The sequence below is a fragment of the Pungitius pungitius genome, chromosome 7 (genome assembly GCF_949316345.1).
Source record: "Pungitius pungitius chromosome 7, fPunPun2.1, whole genome shotgun sequence".
Lineage (NCBI taxonomy): Eukaryota > Metazoa > Chordata > Actinopteri > Perciformes > Gasterosteidae > Pungitius > Pungitius pungitius.
In genome coordinates this window covers 14358950-14386555 of record NC_084906.1, presented here as the reverse complement: position 1 = coordinate 14386555, position 27606 = coordinate 14358950, and the positions used below count along the sequence as shown (strand labels likewise).

Here is a 27606-nt window from a genome sequence, read left to right as displayed (position 1 = left end):
TTCACCTTGCGTGGTCGTCCCCCTCCCGTGACGTCACCCATGTCACTTCCGGCCGTCAGACAGCCAGTTCGGGCCAGTTCACTACCGCCGTGTGGTACTCTCGTCCGTCCCTCCGAGCTGTCAACACAGCGACCCGTCCACTCAGCCTCTCCGCTGCGACAACATTTTTCTCCCAACATCAGTCGCCTTTTCTCTTCAACGACGTTTTCTTTCAGATAACAGCCCCTCCCGTCTCACCATGACTCGGAGCTGATCTTCAGAGTGTCCAGGTGGTTCTGGGTGAGTGTGAGTGTGTGTGTGTGTGTGTGTGTGTGTGTGTGTGTGTGTGTGTGTTACCGTACCCGCTGTCATCCTCACCCCATGTGTCCGCGGCTACCCTAGCTGGCACGAAGCTAACGGTAGCTAGACGATAGGCGTCGGATTGAACGGTTCGGGCTGTTCTGTTTTGTTTTTTTCTTCTTTTCCCCCCCTCTTTCTGAAACCGAAAGCGAGCTCGGCACCGGAGGACACGCGCACGTTGTTGCTACCGTAGTCCCTCTGTAACAGGCTAACAATGGGTCCAGGCTAATGTTAGCATGCTAGCCGACGTGCAGAAGCACGTCCTAAAGGCTTGCCGGCATGGTTCCTGGTCACAAACTAGGTATTTATAGCTGGGGAGCGTAATCCGGGATGTTGGTAATATTAGCCAGCCCCCCCCCCCGACGTGGATTCTGCTGCAACGTAGACCTGGCCAGGCGAGTTTGTCTTAAGTCCTTAATTGGCTTACGACTGAATTATTGGTACGGTACTCCAATGATAGTAGTAGTAACGTCATCATCACAATAGAGAATATTCATATATTCAACCCCTCACGCAAATTATTTGAAATGCCTATATGGATTACATCCTTGTGCTACTGTTGGCATGTTACATCATTGTTGATGTTTTGACCGTTGTTTTAACTCGTTGGTACCTGGACATACTTTGACAGGACACTGAAGAGAAAACGGTGTTGCGTTTATCAGCCAAAGCTCAGAAATGCATTAATGACAATGTTTTTGTAGGATTGAGTTAAAGCTGTCTTGGGGTCGTTTTCCCCATTACTGGGGGTCTCACACTGTAAGTGCTCATCATTTTGAGACTTCTGGGTGCTATTTATTTGTTTTTGCTGCAGCATGTCTGGCATAGCTGAACGGTTTAATTCAACAAGGAGATCAGAAAGAGATTGGGCTTTAAATAGACAACACCAATCACTTTCACAAAATGCCCTTATCCAGGTCAAGTGTATTTGTGACATACAATACCAGGACAAATGTTGGTAGTCACTTTTATGTTATATTCACAGAGAGAGAGAGAGCGTATGCGGCCACAATAAAGCTGAGGAGATATGTTTGTGTGCTTTTATTGAGGTGTGACCTTTGAGGTGAGACGAGTGATGTCCACATATAGCAAGCAATCATAGACACTCCCAACTGCTGAGTCCCCAAATCCTCACATTTCACATTGTGTTAAAGCACTGAGCAGACCATTTGTTTTTCAATTATTGCAAAGCTGCGATTCAGTTTGAGTGGCTGTGACCAAATTAACTCGGAATAGAAGTAGAGTTAAGTTTATTAAGAGATCAGCCATCCTGGATCAGGGTTAGGGTTAGAATCCTTTTGTGGAGATGCTTTATTATTTTCAAACAAAAAACGAGCCTAAAACATAGAAAGAAACCCAATTCTTTTGCTTTTCATATAAATCCGTTTGAAAAAACAAAAACAATGAAAAGTGTACTTAGTAAAACACATTCTATGCCAATGGCGTTATATCCTTTTAATGAGGCCTTCTGGCAAAATGACATTCCAATGGTAGTGTCTTCACTGGTTACCAGTGGCTGCCCGCATCCAGTTCAAAACATTGGTGCTCACGTCCCATGCTGTGAATGAATCAGGTCCAGTCTACGTCCAGGACATGGTGAAACCCTACATCCCAACCCGCACACTCCGCTCTGCATCTGCCAAGCTGCTTGTCTCTCCCTCGCGGAGTCTTTACATCTTCCATCGCAAACTAAAAACACACCTCTTCAGACTGTTGTAAATCAGCTTATTTGATGAAAAGTTTGTATCCCTCTGGTTGAAATGCACTTATTGTAAATCGCTTTGGATAAAAACCTCAGCTGAATGATACGTTCTTTAACTACGTATTTTAGATAAGGCTGCCAAATTTACACAATTCCATCTTGCACATCTTGATTTCTGCAATCACGGAGCGGAACTTTCCCTTTTCACCTTCAAAATGTCTTCCTTTCTGTGAGAGACTTGAGGCCTTTTTCAAACTGAACATTTTGCAGTGGTTTAGTCTTCAGTTTCCTTCTGGTCTGTGAGCCAATGCGTCAAAACTATTCACAGGTGACCTGAGACGGCACCGTGTGATGGAAGGCCTGCCAGTGTTTGTTGAGAGCGGAGATGAGAAATATCCTGACACGGTAAAAGTCCGGCGCTGCTTCTGTGTGGAGGCCCAACAGCAGTGTGACGAAGATCCTTCTTGTGCCAGTTTAGCAGTTTGCATTCCAACGACGGGACAAAGCAGCGGCCGGCATCACTGGAAGTGAGCTGGAACACTTGAAATAAAAAACAACTGTGAGATTTAACAGTTATTGCAAGGACAGAGCTGTGAAATTGGATGAAAATATTGGGCATGGCAGAATGAAAGTGCCTTTTCTGATTTGAGTCATGGTTTAAACCGGGAGGGCTCTCTACCAACCCATGTACTTGTTTATTTCCGAATTGATTTAGAAAATTTTACCCCGGGCTTATATGGCTTTGCCCCCTAAAAATTTGAGCTTTTAATCCCTTACAAATATGCCGCCTGGACTGAATCCCGGGCCAGTGTTGGTAGAGGACCATCAGGAGTTGTTGTGGTGTCGTCACGCACGGTTCAGTGACACAAGGCTTTAGTCAAGAGCTGTGGATAACTCCCTCCACAAAATGTTACTTCTGAGGATCATAATCGTGAAGCAGCTCATCAGCCATTTCTTCAGTCTTTTCTCAGATCTGAGTAAGCCGTAGAAAAAAGAAAAAAAAAAGAGGTGACAACCCCACAGTTGGCACCACTAATCCGTCTGGCATTACAACCGCGACACAGAAAGCCGCTTGTTGCATCCGGAGACTCGCAGTGAATCACTTTGCGGTCGGGAGACTGTATGACCTGTTGTGCAGGTAAAAGATCCTCCTGAAAAACTGACCTCTATGCGCTTTAAACAAATGAAACGCAAACGCATGAATAACAAGAACCAAAAGCACGCATTATTCTGAAAATAACCTTTGCTATGCTATCAACTTGGAGCTTGACATCACTGTACTGTACCCGCTTTCTGACTGCATCTCAAATGTGTGCGGCTTTGGATGGCTACTTAAACGTTATAGTAATAGGAATGTATTTGAGGCAGTGAGGAAATCTCTTGTCATATTTAGGATTGTAATGAAGCTCGGATGATTTAACTTCTTTCATCTTTGTTCGCCCAAAGTATGAGATGACATTTTGCCCATGAATTAAGGAAACTAATTAAATAATCTGTTACATCCAGATTGAATTATTTCTCACCTAGGGTAATTATATAAGCTGCTCAATGAAGTGAAACGTGTTTTAATCTCTTGCACGTTGTTCCACAAACTTTTTTATAAACTGTTCGCAATGCCCCCGTTAATCCAAGAGCATGTGGTCTGATTTAAAATTCACAACACTTTTAAACTGTGGGATTATTTTTCTTTCTGTCCATATTTTTCCAGGATCTTCTTTTTTTCCTCATCCCCTCTGATCTCACCCATCTTAACTCTGCATTCATTATTGCAACCTGGAATCTCTAAAAAGTAAACATATACAGAACAAAGTTTCATCTAAGACTGATGCTGGACTAATTGTACGAGCCGAGGGAGGCGTGTAAGTTTACTCCATCTGTGGGGGTTTTAGAAGGTGATTCATATTTGTTATGAAAGAGCTGATATGGAAGACCAACAAGCAATAAAACTAAACCACTGCTAATTATTAAACTGGGATTGGTTGTGCACTTGTTGCATTACTACCTCGGCTCGGTTCGCATTTGTGTAAAATAAGATGTTATGAATTCTCCTTTGGCAAGTGGTTCAGAGGGAATTATCCAATTAAGTATGTCATCAGGGGTGGTGGGCTCTTATAAACCGGCCGTTCAGACAGCAGGGATTTTTAGTAAGGCCAATGGTCACAGTGATAAACAGCTTGATTGGCCCTTGACGGGGGAACAAAGCTTGGCTGTAATGTGCCTTTCGAAGGAGGGGAAGTGATAAAGAAAGCACATTGAGTGCAGAGCACGATGGCAACAAAACACTTTTTCCTCCGAATGCTTCCATGAATTATAGACCTCTGTCATTAGGTCATTGGTCATTGTTTGCCCTTTCCTTTCTGTCTGTGTTTGGAAGAACAGGACAGAAAGGGAAAGGAGAATATGTCTAGTGTTAGCTCTCCTGGATTGATTTATTTGTATACGTTTGCCATGCTCATGTTTTTTGAGACGCAACATTCAGCCTCACCCCAAAATGAACTCTGTTCTGATTATATTTAGAAAATAATGATATAGAGCGTTTCGGGTTAACATAAACTGATCCTATAGATCTTCAGCTTCTCAAATGCAAGAATTCAATGTCTCTTGTCTTATACACAATTAACTGAATAAGATTTCAGTTGTAGCTCCGTTCCCATCATTGTTCAGTCTAAGGTCCGGTTTAATCATTAATTGTGTAAAGAGATGATTACCTCATACAAGTGATCGATATGCTTACTCATAAACAAGCCCTGCGGCCCATTCACGCGGCGCAGGAACGTTAACGTTAGCTGCCAAGACGTAGCGTGCGTCGCCGCGGAAACGTGCTGCCACTCGCCCAGGAGGTTACTTGGCTCAGCTTTGAGGTTGCCAGCCGTGTGTCTTCCCAACACCAGGAATGCTTGGCTTGTTTTACCAGTACGCGGGTGACTTTTACAATGGCGCCATTATTGAAAAAAATAATCAGTTAAGGACTGTTCAGAAATGCTTTTAATATATGAAAATGTTGTGCGCCATACCGCTAACCATTCATGCTGCTATGCCCTTTTCTTTTTTCAGCGGCGCCTTCTGTGACCGTTCAACGTAGCTCCGTGTCCCAGCCTTCAAGGCCCCGGTTAGGCCTAAGTCACTCTCACTGACTTTTTTTTAACTGAGGCTGACTATCAGCTTTGAGGAACTCCCTGTCCCTCAGAATTTTGCTTAGCTCTTCTTTTTTTGTATTTTAAATTTAAATTGTTATGGTCTGTTTTAAAGTTAAATGGTTGATTACCAAACTCACTAACACTGATGATCGTCATGTTTTGTCTTGTATTTTAGTCAGAAGAAAGATCAACAGCCGCCTTGTTTTATTTTCCCCAAGCTCGCATTACTTATCAACACAATAGCATGTAATCAAATGAGAGACAACAATGTGGCTGTAGGCAGGGCTTGAGAAATTTATAAATATCTCTGAAGTCATGCTGACTCTTAGAGGCCCTATAAGGGCCCTCTGTAGTGCTTTTCTCCTCGCCCTGTTCATCATATTGTGGCATTGTGACAGGAGCCCCAAGCCTCGTGAGCAGATGGGAGGCAGGAGTCAAGTGACAGTTTGTCCAAATACTGCATCCACCTGAGCATGAGGTCATGATGAGTAGCTCTCGGCATGCATTGCTTAATAACAATACCTATGTTCTTTAGTCACTGTGGGAGGTAATTGCTGGCAATGAAGCATCAAATGAACCAGGTCTGAGTGTGATGGGATTAACAACATAGTTCTGCAGGAGCCGGTGAGAATGGCAAGGAGCAGATGGGATTTCAAGAGGATGGCAAAACCTCTCCCTCGCACTCTCCTCACACAGTCTGGTCCAGTAGTCCACGGTATTCTGTGGAAACGTGTACATTAGTGTGGATTGTTCATTGTTTTGACAGCACTCCTTTCCATTTAGTTTGTCAACATTTTAACTGCAGAAACGATAACCGAAGAAAAATGAAGGTCAGTTCTTGATGCGAAAACTCCAGGACTGGATAAGTGCACACGAGATACGTCTGTGTCTGTGTGCACAGCTGAATCCCTTGACATGTGCTTTCACGAAACCTAGTTACTCTTCTGCAGCAGCGCAACACACATTAACCACGATTGTTTATCCATTCTGATGATGTGTTACTGTTTTGTGAAAGCCTCTCATCCCCATTTATCAAAAAAACACGAAAGGTTTTGGAAAGCTGTGTTTATAACATTCGTTGTGTATTTCAGTCTGAGCCTGGAAAATATTGCGCGTGAGGGATTTTGTGAGTACTTGCGTCCGTCCGAAGGTGCGTCAGTGTGGGCGCCTCCTTGACCGTCCACCGCTAACCTGAATGTTTCATGCGCCTAGTTATGTCTGCGTGCTGCAGGACCAGGAATTTTATATACTGCTATCGCCTGCCAGCTGTCCCCACACTCGTCCTCACCGAGGCGGGGGCGCAGGTGACAACACTGCTGAGCGCATCGCCCCGACCGCCACTGTGCGGCCAGATACAAAGCCGGAGTAAGCCATAGAAGATACGGCTCTGCGTTTTTGTGGTTTTTCACACTTTTCCTTGTTTCAGTCTGGCTATCAGCTAACTGCTCAGAGAGCCGACTGCATCACCGGCCCCTCAGCCGCTGCTCCTTTTATTGGGCTTCAACCTTTTGTTTACACTTGTATAGTAAAACATTTTTACTGAGACACCTAAAATAAACATTAAGTTGAGGTTCCTTTCGGTGAGGCGACTCTGAGATGCACCCTTTCACAGAGCCTGCGCAGACGTCTATTAAAACGAGAGTTGTGTTAGGCATCCTAGTGAAAAGAACGTGTGATACACTGGCCGTGGGTGGGGGTGGGGGGGGATTAGCCAATTGTTGGCTGTGTTAATTCAAACACACGATACAGCCGTGATGGAGGCAGAGATCTGTCCACTCCCGAGTGCACCTCTCTAAATTGTGTTTGTTTTTCTCCCAGGGTTCCAGGTTGGTGTGGTGAGAGAGCAAACTAACTGTGGGGAGGAGGACTGCCTGGGGCGCCGTGTCCCTGGCTCGCGAGGTAGGAGCATCACGAACCACCAGGACTCGGCTTATCTGTTTTATGCCGTTGGCGGAATTGTGAATGAACCTTATGAAATGAGTTGCGCACTTTGTTTGAATTGCCGTGTGGAACAGATCCAACGCGAACGTGTTCGGGATTTATTTGTTAGTGGAGGTTTTTCTTTTATACACCTCATATTTTGTCTGACACCTCTTTGGCTTTGTGACAGTTCCCCAGTTCCCTCGAAGGAAAGTTTAACTGAACTTATCTCCGGGGGGAGTTAACATGTAACATATTCACAGCCATTCCTCTGTCTGGGTTAATGTGTGTTGCTTCTGAGCCACAAAGTTGTCACTGTGGCCTCTTCTGTTTAGAGTCCTTTTTGGGACGCGTGTGTTCTCACAAAACATTGTTGGCTGAAATGATTCCTTCATAGCTGACCATGTAACACCTATTTCATCCTCACTGACCGGCCGTGCTTAACACCAGGCCTGGCAGTCATCCAAGGTTCACAAAAGCCAAGTTACATCAGTAATCCTCGTTGGTTCCAGTAACCACATGAGCTTGATACTTTTAAATCTTTTTTGGGTGCCGTATTCACGAGTTTGTTATCTGTGAGTCACCAAGCCAGGAAAGCTTTCTTTTAAAAAGAAAACCCCCAACTGTTTGCACGATGAACTGCTGCTGGTATTTCCAGTCATAGCAGCGTTAGGGCAGGGATTGTTCTAGTTGCACTGCACCCACAGCCCAGCGCCGGCCAGGAGGCTGCTATTGTAAAACACAAGGAAGGGCTTGGTCCAAAGAAAAATATCCCGCTGTATGCCAGAGGAATAGTCCAGCCGGGTGCAGCTGCCAGATAAAATCAGATGGTAGGGGGCACAGAAACGGGATCAGAGGGTGTTGCGGGGCGGTGGGGGCCACAGCAAGGTGTTCACTGTCGTACCGGGGTCCCCAATGCCCCATGCAGAGGCTCCTCAGAGACAGTTTATAGACTTTCCCTGTTTGTCCCTCAAGGTATTTTTGTCTCTGTCCCCGTGTGTGTTCAGTTGGAAGTTCGGATCCAACTGAGAAACAAGTTGAAAGAACAGGCAAGAACATGTGACGTTTCTGTTTACATATTTCATGTGAACCTTTGCCACTAATATGCTACCCTTGCAAAATGGGAAGAGACATCGTACTGACAATACAGTGAAGTTGAAGGGAATCTAAAAGCTGTGGCTCATTTGTCCTGTGTCATCCTCACCCTGCTAATATTGACTCACTGCATGACGAGCACTGCAGGTTGGTAGTGCAGCCGACGTTTCAGCAAAAACCGTAGAACAGAATACTTTTGCTAGAAGTTAAAGCTTATTCAACAGTTGTTTTGATAAATTCTTCTCATTGGATTTTACTCGCAGGGTTGTATTACACTTAGAGCAACAAGCACGATTCGTGTCAGCTTGAGTGAGATCCGCCACTTGACTGTTCATGATCTCCCCCGTGCTCTTTCTGTGCCGTTGTCTGTGCATGCGTGCGTGTATTTGGAGGAGTCGAACCTCCTCCTTGGTCAAACACCGCAGAGAAGAGGCAGGCTAGGACGAGAGACTGCATGTACCACCGTCAATGTACCACCAACATCATATTTTGCATACTGCACTTCTTCAAGGGCCGATTTAAAGAGACGGTCTTAAAATTCCCCTAAAAACATATCGAGAACTGGCTCCAATTCACAAGCAGCCTCCCGGCGGCATCCCACCTCAGAACTATGAGTCATGCTCGCTGGTTTCATATTTGCACATTTTTTTCTGGAGTATGCGAGAAAGATGCTTGCACTGTAGAGACCTGGAGATGTCACCAGAAAATGAAATAATTCTTCTCAGTGATAATCTGATGCCAATTAGAATTAGGACTGCTGGAAGCTAAAACCGTTGTGAGGAGATGTCAGCTTGTGAGATCCCAAGTGTCCCCGATGAACCAATTGATTGCCAGTTCATGACCTTGAGCCTAATTAACCCTTCTCACCTTTTGTACTACTCAATCAGTTTCTCTCTAACTCAATACCATACAAAAGCAGCAAAAGTCAAACTAGCCCACTGGAGCTACTTTGAACCAGACTGACTATCTGTCTGTTCCATATGCAACTGCTGACTTCCAATAGCTGTCACTTTGTACCTCAGATGGTAATATCTTCTCGTGCTATATATCTATTTAATGTTGACCCTGCAGTAACGCATATTAGAGGATGATTATCCCCCTTTGTTCAAAAGACGCATTCAAATAATTACATAGGGATTTTGCACGGAACTGTACCACATATTTTTTTTACTTACAATTCATATTCTATGGAGTGTAAGCCAGTATAGGTCTGCTGCTCGACAATACCCTATTCAAATTTGTAGTGGTACATTTTTGCACCTCCTGTGGTTTGAAAACGGACATCTTTTGCTTCTGCACTGCACCTCTCAACTAGCCGACATGCCCACTAACCTGTACCCAAAGGAGCCAGTTAATGAATCCCTTCTTCATCCATTTTAATTGGTCTAGTATGCAATTAAATTATTAAATTCATTCAGTTTCTTTTAACAATACGCCCGTTAATTTGATTCAGTGAGTATCATTGGATTTTGACACCAGATTAAATGGTAATAGGGTGCACCGTTTTGGTCTCGAAGCCTTCTCATAAACAACTCAGCTATGAAGTTATTTGTCGTGTTTGCGTGGTTTTGGAACAAAAAAATCAAACTAGTGATCTTGTTTTTTTTCCCAGGATCATTCTACAACTGAGGAAGCTAAGCTAAGATGTGCTTAATCTCTGCTTACAAAAAAAGCCATTTCTGCATCGTATCGCCTAAGAATCTTGTGGCCCTCTGGCGTCTAGTCACGGTTTGGATTTGCTGATGTTTGTTTCACGCTGACATTTTTTCCGGTTGTGTTTTGCAGTGAAGAAGGGAGGAGCTTGGCAAACTATTCTGCATCATGGAGAAGGAAGACCTGAAGGTCCTCAACAAAGGGGAAGAGGAAGAGATGGTACAGTCATTTTTTCTTATTTAACATCAGAGCCAATGTGCGAATTACCGCTTTTTGCCTTTTAAAAGAACGCGTCCCCTTTTTTGCTCCCGCCCCCTAGGAGCTGCAGGGCTACCGTCTGTGTCGCTGGCGGGTGGCCCTCGTGGGCCTCGGGGTGCTGTGCACGGGGGGCTTCCTCCTCCTGCTGCTCTACTGGATGCCGGAGTGGTGCGTCAAATCCACCTGCACCCGTACCACAGCCCGTGATGCCGAAGTGGTATTGCTGCGCTCCACAGTAAGTAGCAAGTGACCCTGCAATAAGGAATCATTGAGGCAACTACTTGGATGATCCATGCAATGTTTCAATGATTTTCTTTTTGAGGCAAATATTTTATAATTTCGCAAATTTTTGTGCTTATTTAGTCGACACAGGTGATTAAGGATATGTACCCAGTGTGGCTAATGTGAAACAGGTTGATCTGTCGTTCAATGTGGGGGCATACTCCATGGTGCACTTTAAGAAATTGCCTGTTTTATCAAATTATTACAGATGCAGACACCAACCAAGCATAACATATCGCATAAGTTACTTTTATCTTTTATACTTGGTTTGTGGATTTTCCCCGACCATTGACTAAGGGGGTGGGGGGCATTTTGTAAAGAATTCAGTGTGACTGAAATGTTAATTTCGTGGATGAAATATTCCTTTCCAGAACTGCAGCTTTCTGTGTTTCTCCGTTTAGGATGAGTTCCGACGCTGGTTCCTCGCCAGGGTACGAGTGATGTTGGCCCCGGGGAGCAACCCCTTCCACAGCCTGGAGACCCGGACCACCTCCCCCTCCCCCTCCTCTCCCTCCCGCCCCTTCTCCTCCCCCCATCTGGCCAACGGACATAACCTCAACCCCTCCGATGGCGGCCCTGCTCAGGAGCTTAGCAGAAAATTTGCTGACTACCAGCCCACACAGGTAAGCACAAGTCTCCGTAATATTCCCCTATCCAGGCAAACTCAATGATACAAATACAATACAATTTCCTCAAGTTATTGCAATTGTGTAATTGCAGTATGTGTGTATGTACAGTAATGTTGACATAAGTCTTACATCTGCCCCTCCCCTATTGTATTTCCCTCAGATTCGCTATTTTACCTTCCATAGCACAAAGTATTATTGGATTGACGGTGTGCAGAACTTTGAGGTTTTAAAGTAAGAAATCTTTGATTATCTACAGACATTTTACAGGCTGTTTTCGTTTGTAGTCTGGAAGCACTTTTGCTGAATAAAACTCAGCATTCATAACAAAAAATATCTTTAAAGAAAAATATGTAGCATTTAGTAAAAGTTAAACAGAACTTTTCTATGGTCTTCTTCAATATTTTCCTTTCAGCGGCCTGGGTGATCTACAAGTCAGCTGCTCCACCCTTCACTCAGAGCACAGTTCAGGCCTGACCAGGAACCAGCAGGAGTACAGGTAACATCTAACGGATAGAAGGAGGGTTCTCCCGCCTGTTGGCCAATTTATTCTGTTGTATTTGTTACACTTACTGCAGTTGTGCAACTTGTACAGATGTTCCATTGTTTTGAGATACACTATGTGCAGTTTGTATTCTCTGAAATTGTCAATGGAAGTGAGTGCAGAGATGTTAAAGTGATAATACTGTACAGAGAATAAATCATTTGAATGAGAGGAGGAAGCAATCCGAGTAATGATCTGGTCATTTCCTTAAATGGTACGTTGCCGTGTGTCTCTGTAATAAATCATGTGTATGTGTGCATGCGTATGTGTGCTAAGATATAAACGTCTGGTTCAAAGTTGGCTCATGAATGTCTCTTTCACCTCTTGTCAGGAGACTGTTCTTCGGAGTGAATGAAATTGCAGTGAAAGTGCCTTCAGTTTTCAAGCTGCTTATCAAAGAGGTAGGGCCCGGTTTGCATTCAACACAGGCAGCCTTTTCTTTCAAATGTTCTAATGAGTTCTAATGTTAGGTTTATTACAGTTCAGTTCCCACTAAAGAAAACTCATTTAAACCCTACACTAATGGTCCAACATAATATTTTTCTCTTCCCCAGATAGTAGATAGAACATCGTTTTGCACATGTTTGTTAAGAAAAGTAATTGGCAAAGCTACTCACTGTATTTCTACAAAAGGAGTGTATGCACAGTATGTTTGATTAAATACTACGCTAATGCCCCCTGAAGTATAACACAGTAATGACAAATTCACACAAGGGTAACATTAACCAATGCATCTCATCCCCTTAAACCTCAAACAGTCAACTAAAGCATGTGAACTTGATCATTTGTAAAAAGCAGATGCCCCCTCCCCCCATGCCTTGTCCTAGTAGCATCTTGGTTATGCCTTCAAGTTTATCATTGTTGTTCCTTTGTGCTCTAGTCTGCAGTTGCCACACTTATGACTCTGTCTCCTCCTGCAGGTCCTAAACCCCTTCTACATCTTCCAGCTCTTCAGTGTGATCCTCTGGAGTGCCGATGAGTATTACTATTACGCTGTGGCCATTCTTTTCATGTCGGTCATATCCATAGCTACCTCTCTGTACACCATCAAAAAGGTGAGCTTCACAAAAGGTTCAAGCATTTTATTTTTATTTTTTCATGTCTGTAAATCAATGTTAGAGAGACTATATGTATGTGCTGTTTCGCATGTTCATGCAGACGGTGTCTGTGACTTTTTGTGATTGGATTATGTTAATAATTTTGTAAGTTTGACATTTGAGACACTTTGAACCGGAGCCAGATACTATAGCAGCTATTGGTCAAGATTACTAAGAAATGTAATTTACAGCCTAATGTTGATGGCTACATGGTCAAACTGAGACAAGAAACACTTTGCAGTGGTCAGATGGATCAAGAAGCTGTCTAAATGTTCTAATATGTTGTATTTCTTTGTTCTTTTCCAGCAATACATCATGCTTCATGATATGGTGGCAACTCACAGTACGGTCCGTGTGTCTGTATGCCGAGCCAACAATGGTTTGTCGAATATTTATTTTCTTTTTCTGTAGCCTCCGTAGAGTCATTATAATAATAACAATAACTATTGTACATTTAAAAAGCAGTCAACTGGTATTGCACATTCCACATTCCACATTGCAGTGTGTCAGAAGTCCTTTTAAAGATGATGGCATCTGCAGAGATGATGCCTGGAAGGGCATGGCCGGTGTCTCAAAGGACAAAATTTAGCTCAGGCTCAGAATCCTTTAGAAATATTGCGTATTGCATTGGAAGTCTGTACACTGTTTATACTTTAATTTATGCTCCCATTTACTGCACATTTCCCTGCATGTAACACTTTAGTTTTTTTTCCAGCTGCCTAGAGAGGCTTGTGTAATGAGAGGTGTGCTGCACAAGACTCTGGGGCTCAGACACAAAATATCTCCTCCCTTGCCTCCACACACACCATCTGCTACTGCCACAGCCCATTCACACACAACACACCACTCAACATGCGCAGCGGTCTTTGTGTTCTCGTCTGTTACACTGCACTCCAACTGAACCCCCCCCCTCCCTCCACCCCTTCCCTTCCCTTCCTGGCAGAAATCGAAGAGATTTTGTCTACTGATCTGGTGCCCGGTGATGTGATGGTCATCCCCAGCAATGGGACCATCATGCCATGTGACGCCGTGCTGGTCAGCGGCACCTGCATTGTCAATGAAAGCATGCTCACAGGTTAGAGGCAACATCTGGAAATTTAAGTAACTCAAGAATGACATCCACCTTTGTAATATGTGTAGATGTACTTCACAAACGAGCACAAGGGACTCCAAACGGCAAATAGCTTTTTCCTTTTTAACAGCCAGACCTCATGTCAATCTAACCCCCATCAGGTGAGAGCGTTCCTGTGACAAAGACCAACCTCCCCAACCCATTGCCTGGAGAGACGGGGGAGGAGACCGACTGTGTCTACAGCACGGAGGAACACAAGAGACACACGCTGTTCTGCGGCACCAACGTCATCCAGACCCGCTTCTACACAGGAGACCTGGTCAAGGCTGTGGTGGTCACCACAGGTGTGTGTGTTCAGAACCCTAATGTTAGGATAACTTGATCTACATTTCTTTGATATATAAATGTGACATTTATATATTTAAAAAAGTTACATATTCAATTCATTTGTGAGACTTGCATCTCATTTTATCCTACATACACGATGACCCACATAAGGACGTCTGTTTCTTGCTGAAAATGAAACATCTGTAAAGTGCGCTGCACCACACTGAAATGACGGAACTAGTCATTAGTGAAAAGACACTTCTAGAAACGCATAAATCACAGATTCATTGTGAGAGCATTAAAGCCTTTTAGATGTCAGAAGACATTTCCATTTTATCCAGGAAACTTTCCTTTTATGTGCTCGAAAGTTAATTATTTTTTAAATATAGTTCAGAGACCATAGCCCCTGTCCGAAAAACATTCTAATAACAACCTCTTGACCTTCAGGTTTCAGCACAGCCAAAGGCCAGCTCGTGCGCTCTATCCTTTACCCGAAACCCACCGACTTCAAACTGTACCGTGATGCCTACCTCTTCCTGCTGTGTCTGGTGGCTGTAGCTGGAATTGGCTTCGTCTACTCCATCGTCCTCAGCGTCTTAAACAAGGTATTCTTGGGACTGACCAGCTGATTAAATAAGATGTTGTGATTTTGTGATCCATAGGTTCAGAGTTTGATTGGACTTACCTACTTGTGAGCTGCCCAATACAACCACAGCTCTTCTTCTATATGTTTGAAGCTTTTGACTGAACCGGACAGACTTAACCCTAACCCTTTTGTTGGTGAAATCCCTTCATAAAAAAAATCTAGGTGACTTGTGTCTTGTTGTCGTCCGGTACTGGTTTACTGGTGTTTTAGCTTTTCATGGTGCAACTTTGCAAAAGCTTCCCCAACTAAAAATGGAAAGGCCAAACATTTCTGAATCAGAGTGTGCTGCAGAACGTGGACTGTATGATTGTAGGGCTGTTGTAGGATTATAGGGTTGTTGAGGAGTAAGCATCAGGCTTTCAGGATCAGTTCTTTTGGATTTGATGCAGAAACGAGCATTCAGAGGATAGACCTTGCTGTATCGCTCTTATCAGTTCAAAACCGACTGTCACCTGTTTGACTCGAGGTATGATTTTAGTCAACTGTTCGACTTATGAGTGAGAGCGAACTGATAATCAATTCTAGTTTTAGTAGTGCTAAAGAATAATTATGATTTAAACGTTTCCTGACTTTGTTCTGCCTTCTCCAGGTCTCAGCTAAGACCATCATCATTGAGTCCCTGGACATTATCACCATCACTGTGCCGCCGGCGCTGCCAGCCGCCATGACAGCTGGCATTGTGTACGCCCAGCGACGCCTCAAACGCCTCGGCATTTTCTGCATCAGTCCACAGAGGATCAACATCTGCGGTCAACTCAATCTGGTCTGCTTTGACAAGGCGAGTATAAGTGGTTTTGCTGCCGCTGTTTATGCTTTTCAAGTAGTCAGCACTTACTTTAGATATGGAAGAAGAAGAGTGCAACTTTCTGGAGGCCAGCAAGAAAGTACGCATCTGAAATGAAACAAACGCCGTGATCTGAAATGGCCAGCTGTAGAACATCTAGAATACTTAAGTGATTTGATTCCATTCGATTTGATAAACGTGTCTTTCTGCTCACAGACTGGAACTCTGACAGAAGATGGATTAGACTTATGGGGGGTCCAGCGGGTTGAGAATGGCAGGTAAGCTGCTTGCTGATTATTTGGTGGAAAGCATTCCGAAAGTGTATTTCTGGAGATCTCTGATTGTGTAATGATTGTGTCAAATATCTCAATAATTTAGATATCACAAGACATCAGCAAAATGTTGTAATATGCATGGATATTGATTCTTAATTTAGAGTAAAAATGATTGATTCTTTGGTTATGATGTTTAGAAGAATAATGTTGGCAAGAGCAATTAATAATAATAATCATGCAATGTTACTATACTGGGTTTTTTTCATGCATGCAATTGTAATCCATTGCTCCCGAAACCATTTTAGCCAGTTGTTACATGATCCTCTTTCCTCGTCCACCTACTGTCTCTTCAGTTTCCATCCGTCAGAGGAAAACGCATACAAGGAAAATCTTGTCAAGTCCCAGTTTGTGGCTTGTATGGCCACCTGCCACTCTCTCACCAAAATAGAAGGGCAGCTGTCTGGAGATCCGCTGGACCTCAAAATGTTTGAGGCTATTGGCTGGGTGAGTTGTTCTGCATCCACCCAAAAGCATAATGTTGGTCAAAGCAGCATAGTGAGGATGTAATTAGTCTCACTATGGGGAAAAAAATAGCGAGAAAAGGAGAGATAGTATCTAAAAGAGATTCATTACTTTCAACACATTCTTGACATATCTTTCCTTTTCTTGCATCAACGTGTTTTCTGAATTGTTATTTTCTCAAAACCTTTGTCTGCTCAGATCCTGGAGGAGGCCACTGAGGAGGAAACATCTCTCCACAACCGCATCATGCCCACTGTTGTCCGACCCCCAAAACAGCTGTTGCCCCCAGAGCCCGCTGTGTCACCGGAGCAGGACATGGTACAAAGAGCAACCCATTCCTTAAAATATTCCCTACATATGATTAAAACACATGAAGTTTTATTCTAGTGTTGAATATTCAATATTGAGTGTGGCTTTGCATTTAATATCGGACGTTTATTGGCTATTTTCAAAACCAACATATTCTTGAGGACGTGTCTATATATGTTTCATTGAGGTTTATAAATCGTTGATTTTATGACTCATCACACTTTTTCTCATTCCAGGAACTCTATGAACTCTCAGTAAGTTGTCTGATTCCTTTATTTTTATTGAATTGGTTGTGTGTGTTTTGTCTCTTATTGCCAAATGAATAACACTCGTGATATGAGGATGAGATTTAGACTGTAACATAACCATTAAAAAAGAAAGTTAATATAAAAGTCAAAGATGATATATTTTAATATTGTTTTAAGTCTTCAATTTGTTTACTGTTAACTATAAAAAAAAATTGGATCAAATTTTTACAGCTCGTATTATTTTGTTAACCAACATTAAAGTAAGCCAAAATCCCACTAATTGAATTCTTGCAGTAGTTCATTTTCTAGCATTACCAGTGTTTTACTTTTTTTCCCTCCTTGGCGTAAGTAATGAATACTGTTCCTCCTTTTTCTGTGTGTCTTTGCATATATAGTCAGCGTATGAGATAGGAATCGTGCGCCAGTTTCCCTTTTCTTCAGCCCTCCAGAGGATGTGTGTGGTGGCTCGTCTGCTGGGGGAGAAACGTATGGATGCCTACACGAAGGGAGCCCCGGAAGTGGTGGCTAGTCTCTGCAAGAAAGACACCGGTGAGCAGTCGCATTCCAGTTACTGCTACGGTGCTTCATAGCATTCTTAAAAATGCCTCCTATCTCCTTGCAGTGCCAGAAAACTTTGCCGAGATTTTGGAGGGCTACACCAAGCAGGGTTTCAGGGTCATTGCTCTGGCTCACCGACGACTTGAATCCAAACTCACCTGGCACAAAGTGCAGAACATCAACAGGTAGTTTTGTGTTTATTATCGATACTCTCGTAGTTTCAAACCTTTTTGTATTCAATCTCCACTTCCCACTGAAACCTGCATTCTGTACTGTGTATTTTCTCCACTGAATTAGGGATCACATTGAGGCAAACATGGAGTTTCTTGGTCTGATCATCATGCAGAACAAGCTGAAGGCGGAAACCCCAGCGGTGCTGCAGGACCTCCACCGAGCCAGCATCCGCACAGTCATGGTTACTGGTGAGAGCATGCCCACATTCACACGACCATTAACTAAACCGCTGGTGACATGAACGCTGAAGACGACACGCAAACACACAGATATCAAATCAATTCATACATTGAAGATGACACACAATCCCTTGTGTCGTTCTCCGTCTAATTTGCTCATTAAAAACCTCTTATTGCCACAATTTACATAACGAGTTTGGTAGTCTGTTGAATGGCACTCGACTGTTTCCATAATCTCAACCATAATATAATTGGCCCAAACTGCTGTCATGACCCAGCTCAAAGGAGATGACAAAAAACGGGAGAGACGCAGTGCAATGCCAATATAAAAATATATTTATTTAAATAAAGTAACAAAACCTAAGGTATAAGCAAATATGAGGTATGTATGTCCGTAGTTTCAGTCATGTCAGTGTGGCTGCGTTGATCATGTAGGGTGGAGTGTTGTGAAGTGAAAATAAAGGCTGGCCAGGGAAACCAGCGACCTCTGGCAGCCAGCCACCATGCGCTCTTGTACTGCTTGCACACCCCAGCTGCTCCCCATCAGGTTGAATCACCTCGGAGAAACAAGACACTGACGTCAGACATGCAACAGTAAGCGTATAGGCAGGGCCATCACACTGCCTCATATTTCCATTCCAGTTTTTTTTTAAATTAAATACTTGCCTAGCTTTCAGCTCATTGTTGGTCTTTTCAAGTTTGCTTCACAGGTTTTAAAGGTTTAGTAAAAATCTCCCTGAATATGGTCATAATAAATCATAATAAATTTGTGTTGTAATCATGATCCAGGCGACAACATGCTGACAGCCATCTCCGTGGCCCGGGACTGTGGAATGATCGCTCCCCGGGACACAGTGATCATTGCTGATGCCCTCCCTCCACATGACGGACAAGCTGCCAAGATCACCTGGAGATACGCTGATAAACCCAGCAAGACGTCTCGCCTGGAGGTGAGTCCATTGGGCCGACGCTAACACAAATAACCGTACAAAACGCACACACAGAGAGCGAGCATCTGGTTGAAGAAAGGCTATTGACATCAAAATACAGAGTCTTTTTGTCAGTCTATGTAAAATAAATGTCTTGAAACCATTAAATACACTTGTTTGCCTCGTGCAATGCAATACAACAGTTGATATTGACACAGTCTGAGTAATTGTCATGTAATGGATCGGTTGCAATCCTTTACTTGAACAGGACGTGAACATCAGTGTGGATGATGTGTGTCACGTAGATGAGCCCAAAACACAAGAGCTGTACCACTTTGCTATGAACGGAAAATCGTTTGCCGTCATTTCCGAGCATTTCCCTGACATGCTTCAAAAGGTATGAGGTCCCGTTTTATAGGAGTGGACATCCCTCCAACCTTTTCTGTAACTGAAGAAGAAAGTGTTAAAGTTGCTCCTAATGTTCCTTGGGTACAATATCTTTTGGGATATTTTTTTTAATAATTGTATGTTCTTTGCTGCAGCTGGTGCTACATGGCACGGTGTTTGCCAGAATGGCCCCGGACCAGAAAACTCAACTCATTGAGGCGTTGCAAGGCGTAGAGTGAGTGTTACCACCCAAAAAGCAAAGTTTTGTGTGCTACATCCACAGTATTTGCTGCTCGCCACTGAGTGAGTCTGTTGAATACTCTGCACCAGTAGAACTGACTCTGGGTCAGAACCTTTAAAAAACACTCATTGAGCACAGAGTCACTGGTCTTCTTTATTCACTCACAGCTACTTTGTTGGGATGTGCGGAGATGGAGCAAACGACTGCGGGGTATGTACAGGCATTTCCAAAGTAACTATTATCAGAATAGCAGGTTGACACTGACATTGATTGTTTATGATGTTTCTAACTTTCCTCTCCCAGGCTCTGAAGAGGGCACATGGGGGTATCTCTCTGTCCGAGCTTGAGGCATCTGTAGCCTCTCCGTTCACCTCCAGGACCCCCAACATCTCCTGTGTCCCCAGCCTCATCAAGTGAGTATTCATTTGTTTTTGTGCAGAGGAAATAGGAATTGTGAAAGTAATCTAAAATAAAGCATCTCACCGCAAAAGCACCGAAATAGAAAATGTGGTCCTTGCTTGTTTGTGTTGCCGGTAATAAAGCCTTAACCTATTTTTTATTTCTTATTTGTGAAGTTTTTGAGCTTTGATCTTAGAAATTGGTTAATTTAACCTAATAATAGAAATAAACCCGCCACATGTTTTTTATGCTGTTAAGGGCTTGTTATGTAAAGTTGTTTTGTGTAGCTAAATTACGTACTTTGTGTGTTGCTCCTACAGGGAGGGGCGTGCTGCTCTCATCACCTCCTTCTGTGTGTTCAAGTTCATGGCACTCTACAGCATCATCCAGTACATCAGTGTCACGCTCCTCTACTCTGTATGTAATGCTGCTTCCACAAACTGTAGGAGCTGAGGAATAAAGAACAAATCCAGACTTTAATCTGTACTGTTTTGTCTCTTAGATCCTCAGTAATCTTGGAGACTTCCAGTTCCTCTTCATCGATATTGCCATCATCCTCCTTATTGTTTTCACCAGTGGGTATAAGAAAAGTGTTGTGAATATTGTGGGGATTTGTCTCACCTTTTTTGTTTACTTCAGGTCTCTTCTCCTATAATGTGTTATTTTCTCCAACGCACATCCTCAGTGAGTCTGAATCCAGCTTGGAAAGAACTGGTGTCCCGTCGTCCCCCATCGGGTCTGATCTCGGGGCCTCTGCTGTTCTCTGTGCTGACCCAGATCCTCATTTGCTTGGGCTTCCAGACCATTACATTCCTTTGGGTCCGACAGCAGTCCTGGTACACAGTCTGGACACCACTTACAAAGTGCGTACCTGCTATTATTGTCCATATGCCTCACAAAAATAACCTTGCAACAGCGTTGTTAACTAGATATTGAGAATCCTTTCCCTAATGGGACGAAAAAGTACACGAATGCCGTCTTACGCGTTATGATTATGAAAGAACACCAAAAGAACATTGAAGCAAACGTTTGACTTTAATAACAGCTATCTTTGCCTTTTCATTTCAGAAAAAGTTTACAATGGCCTTCATAAGTATTTTGTCCACATACTGAAAATGTGAACGTGAATCAAACTCTGCTCCCACCTAGTGTCTGCAACTTGTCATCGCACATGAACGTGTCTGAGCACAATGACACAGAAGTGGACGACCACAACATCCAAAACTACGAGAACACCAGCCTCTTCTACGTCTCGTCCTTCCAGTATCTCGTTGTCGCTATCGTTTTCTCGAAGGGAAAACCCTTCAGGCAGCCCAGCTACAAGAATTGTAAGAATCTTGCTTCCCTATTGGAGCTGTCTTAAAATAGATACAAAGTTACTTTTATCTGCTCTAACTCTGTATTTGTGCTTCAATGATTTCTCACCAGGGCCTTTTATGCTGTCCGCTCTGAGTTTGTATGTTTTCCTGCTGTTCATCATGTTCTACCCTGTCAAAGGCATTGATGACTTTCTAGAGGTAAGAAGACGTCAACACAATAATAATATGTTGATATAATATGAAGACCTAGTCTGTCATTTTCACTTTAGAAGGGCTTAACTCAAGTGTTGCAGGCACATAAAGCCTGAAAACAAGGGTATCTTTCCAAAACTCCCTGAAGGTCAGTGTTGGAGTGTCTCTTTCTCTCTCTATACAGATTGTTTGTGTCCCGTTTGAATGGAAGATAAAACTCTTCATCATCATCCTGGTCAATGCTTCTGTGTCTGTATTAGCGGAGGTAAGACACCCCTTAAACACGTTGCAGTAGAGGTTCTTCTCATGTTCAGCTTTTGTTTTTGTTTTTACTTCATGCAGTGTGCTCATCTGTCTCATTGAGTTGGACAGCAGGATTCATCTTGTGTTATGAGAAGAATTTATGTTGTGAAGTTGAAAGACCGCTTGGAATATATTTTTTCAAATATTAACTTTTGTTTGGCTTTCGAGAAGTATCAAAACAGTATGTTTGTATTGCTCTAGTTTATAGATAGAAGAATAATTTATTTCTGTACCACTGCAGTAAGTACCTCGCCACATTTATTGGAGCAGTATCACAACACCTCTGCCTTCCTTTTTGATTGCCCTCGCTGCGATGCACTCCTTAGAAACCTGGATAAGGCTATTTCCCTAAATTCTACTGCACGTTTGAATCCAAAATATATAGATATATATATTTTGCACTTAATCAAAGATTTCTGAATTTTCTTCAGCGTTTTGAAACGTCAATTTCCAAGCCCTTTCTTTTTACTAACTGGTTTACTTTAATCTTAACCTCACATGTAATGATTGACACACAACAAGCGTTGATACATTTTGGCTGTGCAAAAACAATAAGAAGACTTGTATGCAAAGAAAGAAAAAGAATTCTGACACTATGAGAAATCAGAGTAGCCATTCTGTAATTCTTTCCCCTGCCCACTGCGCTATTCCATAGACCTTCATCCTTGACATCATCTTATGGAAGCTTGTGTTCAGCCGAGACAAACAGAGCAGCTTTGGCATCACTCCCGTTGCCCCGACACCACAGGTTGGAAAAATCGGACACCTTCTTTTGCTCTCTCCTTTTCCTCTTGTGTGGTTCCCCTCTTTCTGTCCCCACCTCTACCTCTTAATGTTTTGGAGACACCTTTCTATTGTAACTACTAACCCGAGAACTGCATGTGCAAGGAGTCTGCCTGTTTTTTTTTCGTTTCCGCTCCTTTGTGCCACTTGACTCTTTGGACTTTTAAAAAAACTTTTCTATTCTCACTTAAATTAAATTGAGATGCGCATGTGTATGAGCGGAAGCCACAGGATCAAGTCAATGAGTAAAGCTCTTCTTGCTGCACCATTAGTTTCCTTATTAGTGCCTACGTAACTGTCAGCCAATGCTGTCATGGTTCATATCGAGCCCACTATGTTGAAAATCAAAGAGTGTGGTTTTGTTATCGGTGTAGATGTGCTGTGGAATCCTTTTCTTTGCGCTTTGACTCCATGAGCTTGTTTTTTGGGGAGTGGACTGAGACATTATGCGTTCTACTGTCCCTCCTGCAAACTATTACCATGCTGAATTTTGTTTTAAATGTATTTCATGCATGAGCTATTTTTACAATTCAAATGTGTTTGCATAGAAATGGTTCCTCTCCAGTTTTATTTTTTGCATTTTATATCTACATACCATGGGTCAGTAGAAGTGTTTCACCTCCCTTTCCCCCCCCCCCCCTTCTAATTTTTATTTCATTCATTTGTATATTTTTTTCGGTTGTGACATTTTCAGGGCTGCATTGACCTGCGAGCGTACAAGTGTCTGTCCTGGCTGTGCTGCCCAAGCAAGATTACACCCAAGGCTCGCTACATGCATCTGGCCCAGGAGCTCAGAGTGGACCCGGACTGGCCTCCAAAGCCAACCACCACCACTGAAGCAAAGTCCTGTCCAGAAAATGGCTCCACCTATCAGATCATGACCAACTCCTAGCACCCCCCCACAGCACCTCACACTATCTAACCCATCCCTCTGATTGCGGGAGACGTGTATGCATACGACGCCTGTTCAGTGAATGTACCTTCAGCCTATTCAACTTCAACTGTTATTGGGTCATTGCCTGGCGTTACGATTCACACAGTCTGGTTTCTATTACTGTAGGTCCAGAGGGGTTGCTGCAAAAACCTTAACATTTCACAAGAGAACCAAAACAAGTCCATTTTCTCTGGCTCAACCACTCACGCAGTCTCAGGTGTCTCTTGCTTGTTCTTTCCATTTCAATATCAGTAGCATTCTACCCAGGCTGGGAGTTTAGGTGGTTTGCCCACTTCAATATGCACCTCTTTTCAGAAACAATCAATGAGATAATTGGTTGATGGAGAAAGATTTTGGACTGATCATGGAAGAGAAAGGTCTCATTGACCAACACTGTATCATCTGATCATATCACATACCGTTTTTAAAAGAAGCAAGTTCTCTCTTTGGATTTTGGCGCAGGCTAAACCTCACTTTACTTGTTGCAAGCAGTGCAGGCTCTCATTGCTACTATGTAGTGGTCTTATACAGCTAATATAAATGTATAGAGAGTCATTTAAATGAGAAAGAATTTCCGGCCAGCAAGCAATTGTTAGAGAGTATTGAATCATAACCCAAAAAAAAGAAGCTTTAAACCCATTATGAACCCGCGGGAATGAATGAACAGTAACTATTTGAGACAAATATTCAAGTAGTCATTCGAGCACACTGTTAAAGATTAGGACTCTTGGAACAACTTCTGGCAAGTTGTTGTATATTTGCAGGCCTCAGAATTTCCACTGCACGTAAAATGCATAAATGAACTGATTGGCTGTCACCAATTTTAAGATTTTGAAACGATAACAATAAGTCTTCAAATATCTGTCTTTGCAGAGTTAGCGGGACACATTAGAAGGGTTTGTTTATCTGCGGTCTTTGGCCTCTGAAGATCTTACTTTAATTTAATCCCTTATATTTTTTTAGAACGTTATATATCTTACGTTATAAGTAAAATTAATTAATCACAAAATAAAGTACATTATACATCAGATTGATGATTTAAGCTACAAAGTGATAAACCGCCTAGACCGTTGGCAAAATCTTACTGCTTGTTCAAAGATAAGGACTTAAAGACAACAGTGAGGGAAGCGAATTTGCTAATCTGCTCTTAAATACAAGCTAGGACCTCTGGCAAGATCTCTTTATTTTGGTTGTCAGGTTCTCGGTTTATCATTATCGTTTATAATAAAGATATGTAGAACATTTTTAAAAAGACATAAAACAAAATTGTGAATTTCAATGTTTTTGGCATGCTGATTGATCCTTCGGTCTGTAGTACTACCGACTGCTCAATAACGCTCTAGGATACCTCGGAAACTACTGACTGAATTCTCTTCCGTCGTACTTTGATATTAATCCATACATAGCATTCTAACATGTTAAATGTTAGCGTACCACACGATAAGATCTGCGACACGATGCTTCCCCGTCAGACGGGGAACAACATGCCTTTCCCCTGTTCTCCTCAGGCCAAGCATTTGCTCCATTTAGTGGTTTGAAATCTAACAGCAAATGCGTCTCTACATCCATCAATAATGTTTTTTTCTACTGTGTAATGCGCTTTGTACTGTCATGGGCCACCAGTGTGACTATTTTATGAATTATAATCTTTGTTTTTGCATCCCTAAGCCATCAAAAAAACCTACCAAGACTTGCATGAAGCCACTTACCTAGAGTCTCGTTATGAAGGCTTGACAGCTGCAATACCTGACCTATTACTGCGAATACACCATTTCTGTAGAAGTATGGAGCGTTTACATTAACCTCTCTGTATTAAGAGTAGTCTGCTCAAGAAATGGCGTTATTCTTCTGGTTTAGCATGGACAGCTTCCTGCGTGCATGAGATAATACAAGTTGAAGCATTCTACATTTACGAACTAATTTCATCAATACTACTTTAAAATATATTTTCTAAAAAATAATTTCTTCCTATGGAAGACTGATTACAAGGGTGAGAGTAAATGAAGGCATTGTGCATCTCATCGCCTGCTGCACATTCAAATATACATCCTGCAAGTGATGGATACAAATTGCATACATATTCATTTATTAAACATAGGCTACCTGCATAAAGAGCTAAGGGCTATATTTTATGTTGACCGCTTTTTCTTTGACGTTAGAAGTGAGGCTCCCCAAAAATGAATTCTTTAAGTATCAAACACTCGCTCCCTGTAAACATTGAAGGTCGCGCTGTCCTACACTCATGCAGCTGCTTTTCAATGTCCGGATATGTCTCTTTCATGAATTGTAGAGTTTTAATTTGAATTATTTGATGGTTATGAATCCACTCAAAGGGAAATGCTACTCTTTCTCCCATATAAAATTGACCAAATAATTTCTCATATCAGGTTACACTTTAAAAAGTTCCATATTTGACATTTTATTAAGCTTGTCCATTATAAATTCTTTGATTCATATCATGACAAAATCAACAGATTTCCATATGTCAGTTTTATCAAATCTAAAGTTGCACAGTTCCTAAAAGCCATTTTCTATTGAGCTGCTTGTGATATTGCAAATGCACATGAAAGTTTTGATCCTATTGTTTTTTTTTTTTCAGTGCAAGCTCAAATATGATACTCTATGTGACTATAGTCTTCAAGGATACATTGTTTATTCCATGAACAAAGTATAGTATTTTGTTATTGTATTTTGTGTGTAAATCGTCAGCGTGAGAAGAAAATATATATATAGATACTATAGATGAATTCTGATATGTTGTCAAAAACATGGGCCTAGGGACTTTCAATGCTTCTGTATAATTGTCGTCTTTTAAATTTGGCTTTGCTGCCAGGGTTTAATTTTTTTTGTTCGCTAGATTCCTACTGAGACTAAAACGGAAAGAACAGAATTTAGTACAATGCAATACAATGACGTTCATTCCAAAAGACTTTTCATTGCATCTCAATTGGTAATTGGAAAAAATAAATGTTGTTCTTTTTTGTTCTTTCAAAATGGATTCATTCTATATAGAATCACACTTAAGTCATAATATTAGAGCTTGGATTCTGTCTCTATATTTGACATGTAAATTACTAGTGTGTGCACAAAAATCAAAAGTTTTAGTACAACAATAAGGAATTTTGGATTATTGAAGGGCTGGAGTGTCTTTTTCTAGAGTTTTGGTACTGCGCTAAAATCAGTTGTCTGTCTACTGTTTTATTTGTACTGTCAATTGAATTTATTTGTACTTTTACTTTTGTTATTGTGTTGCATTAGCTTTCATCTTGCTTATTTGGGCATGAATCCTGGGCATTTATTTCACAATTTGAATTAGTTATTGTGATGTTAATGGGGCACTTGGTTCATTATTTGTTCTATGTTGGGTAAAAACATAATGCAGCACATCGACTTAGGAGCTTTGTATGTATGTATGTATACATATATGTGTATATATACATAAGTGTCGCCTCCTCTTAGAAAATTCATCTGAACGGACAATCATGTTGCTTTTTTTGTTTTGTTATCCAATGTGTATATTTGACTTGCTTTGTAGCTCTTTTAAAAAAAAAAAAGATTGTTTGCATCCATGTAAAAAAATGAACTTGTAATTGGCAAAAAGAAAAAAAAAGAAAAAGAATGTGCATTGCTACTCAATATCAACTATTGTAAAAGTGACTCTATAGCTACTAGTGACAAAAATGATTTGGTCTCAGCTGTGCCATAAATGTGTGCTTTGATACAGAAAGGTTGTAAAGGTAAAGACGTACAAAGGAAATTCTACCGTTGTTGGTCTTTTACATTGCAGTTTTGCCTTTTTATCCACACAATGCTATCTCACAACAATGGATTTTACGCTGAAACCTCTATGCTCTTTTACAGGTACAATATATACTGACAGCTTTGGCCGCTTGTTCACGTCATGTATTTCAAACAAACATTCAAATGGCGTTTAGATTATGTCAGCCACTGAGTGTATCATGTGGATCCAGTTTCCTCAGGGAAATGTGTTAATTTGTAATGAATCAAGAAAAATGATATAAGTTGGCACCCAAACTTAAGGAAAATACAATGTTAGTAAAACTTTTTATTACACTCAATCTGTGTGTAACTTTCATTACAGATATCTGGTCTGTTTTTTATTTGCAGCTCCACACCTCAGCAAGAGGAACATCTGGGGTCTGTGTGTACTTTTTATTGGCGGAGCTGTATGTTTTGGAATTTTTTTGTACTTTGTAATTTATTTTGTATTTATTTTAATTTCTTTCTCCCTGAGGATTGTACTTCAGATTTATCTCAATTTCTTTCTTTTCAATAAATATTCTCAAAATGG

The 27606-nt window shown here is 41.9% G+C and overlaps 1 protein-coding gene across 2 annotated transcripts; it reads left to right on the top strand.

The window, feature by feature from the left end:
* Positions 1-27606, top strand: atp13a3 (ATPase 13A3). Of its 2 annotated transcripts, XM_037469087.2 has the most exons (34): positions 2-279; positions 6997-7077; positions 9979-10065; positions 10166-10339; positions 10788-11009; positions 11176-11246; positions 11428-11511; positions 11888-11957; positions 12477-12611; positions 12960-13032; positions 13597-13728; positions 13887-14069; positions 14500-14657; positions 15288-15476; positions 15699-15760; positions 16111-16261; positions 16478-16597; positions 16825-16842; positions 17232-17385; positions 17459-17579; positions 17692-17816; positions 18597-18757; positions 19005-19133; positions 19279-19358; positions 19532-19574; positions 19668-19777; positions 20084-20180; positions 20266-20338; positions 20449-20626; positions 20913-21091; positions 21192-21280; positions 21459-21539; positions 22233-22325; positions 23055-27606. In XM_037469087.2, exons 3-34 carry the CDS (start codon positions 10015-10017, stop codon positions 23250-23252), a joined length of 3804 nt encoding a protein of 1267 aa, XP_037324984.1. In that variant the 5' UTR covers positions 2-279; positions 6997-7077; positions 9979-10014; the 3' UTR covers positions 23253-27606. The 2 variants fall into 2 exon arrangements, with proteins under 2 accessions (XP_037324985.1, XP_037324984.1); XM_037469088.2 differs by lacking the exon at positions 22233-22325 and having other exon boundaries at positions 1-279.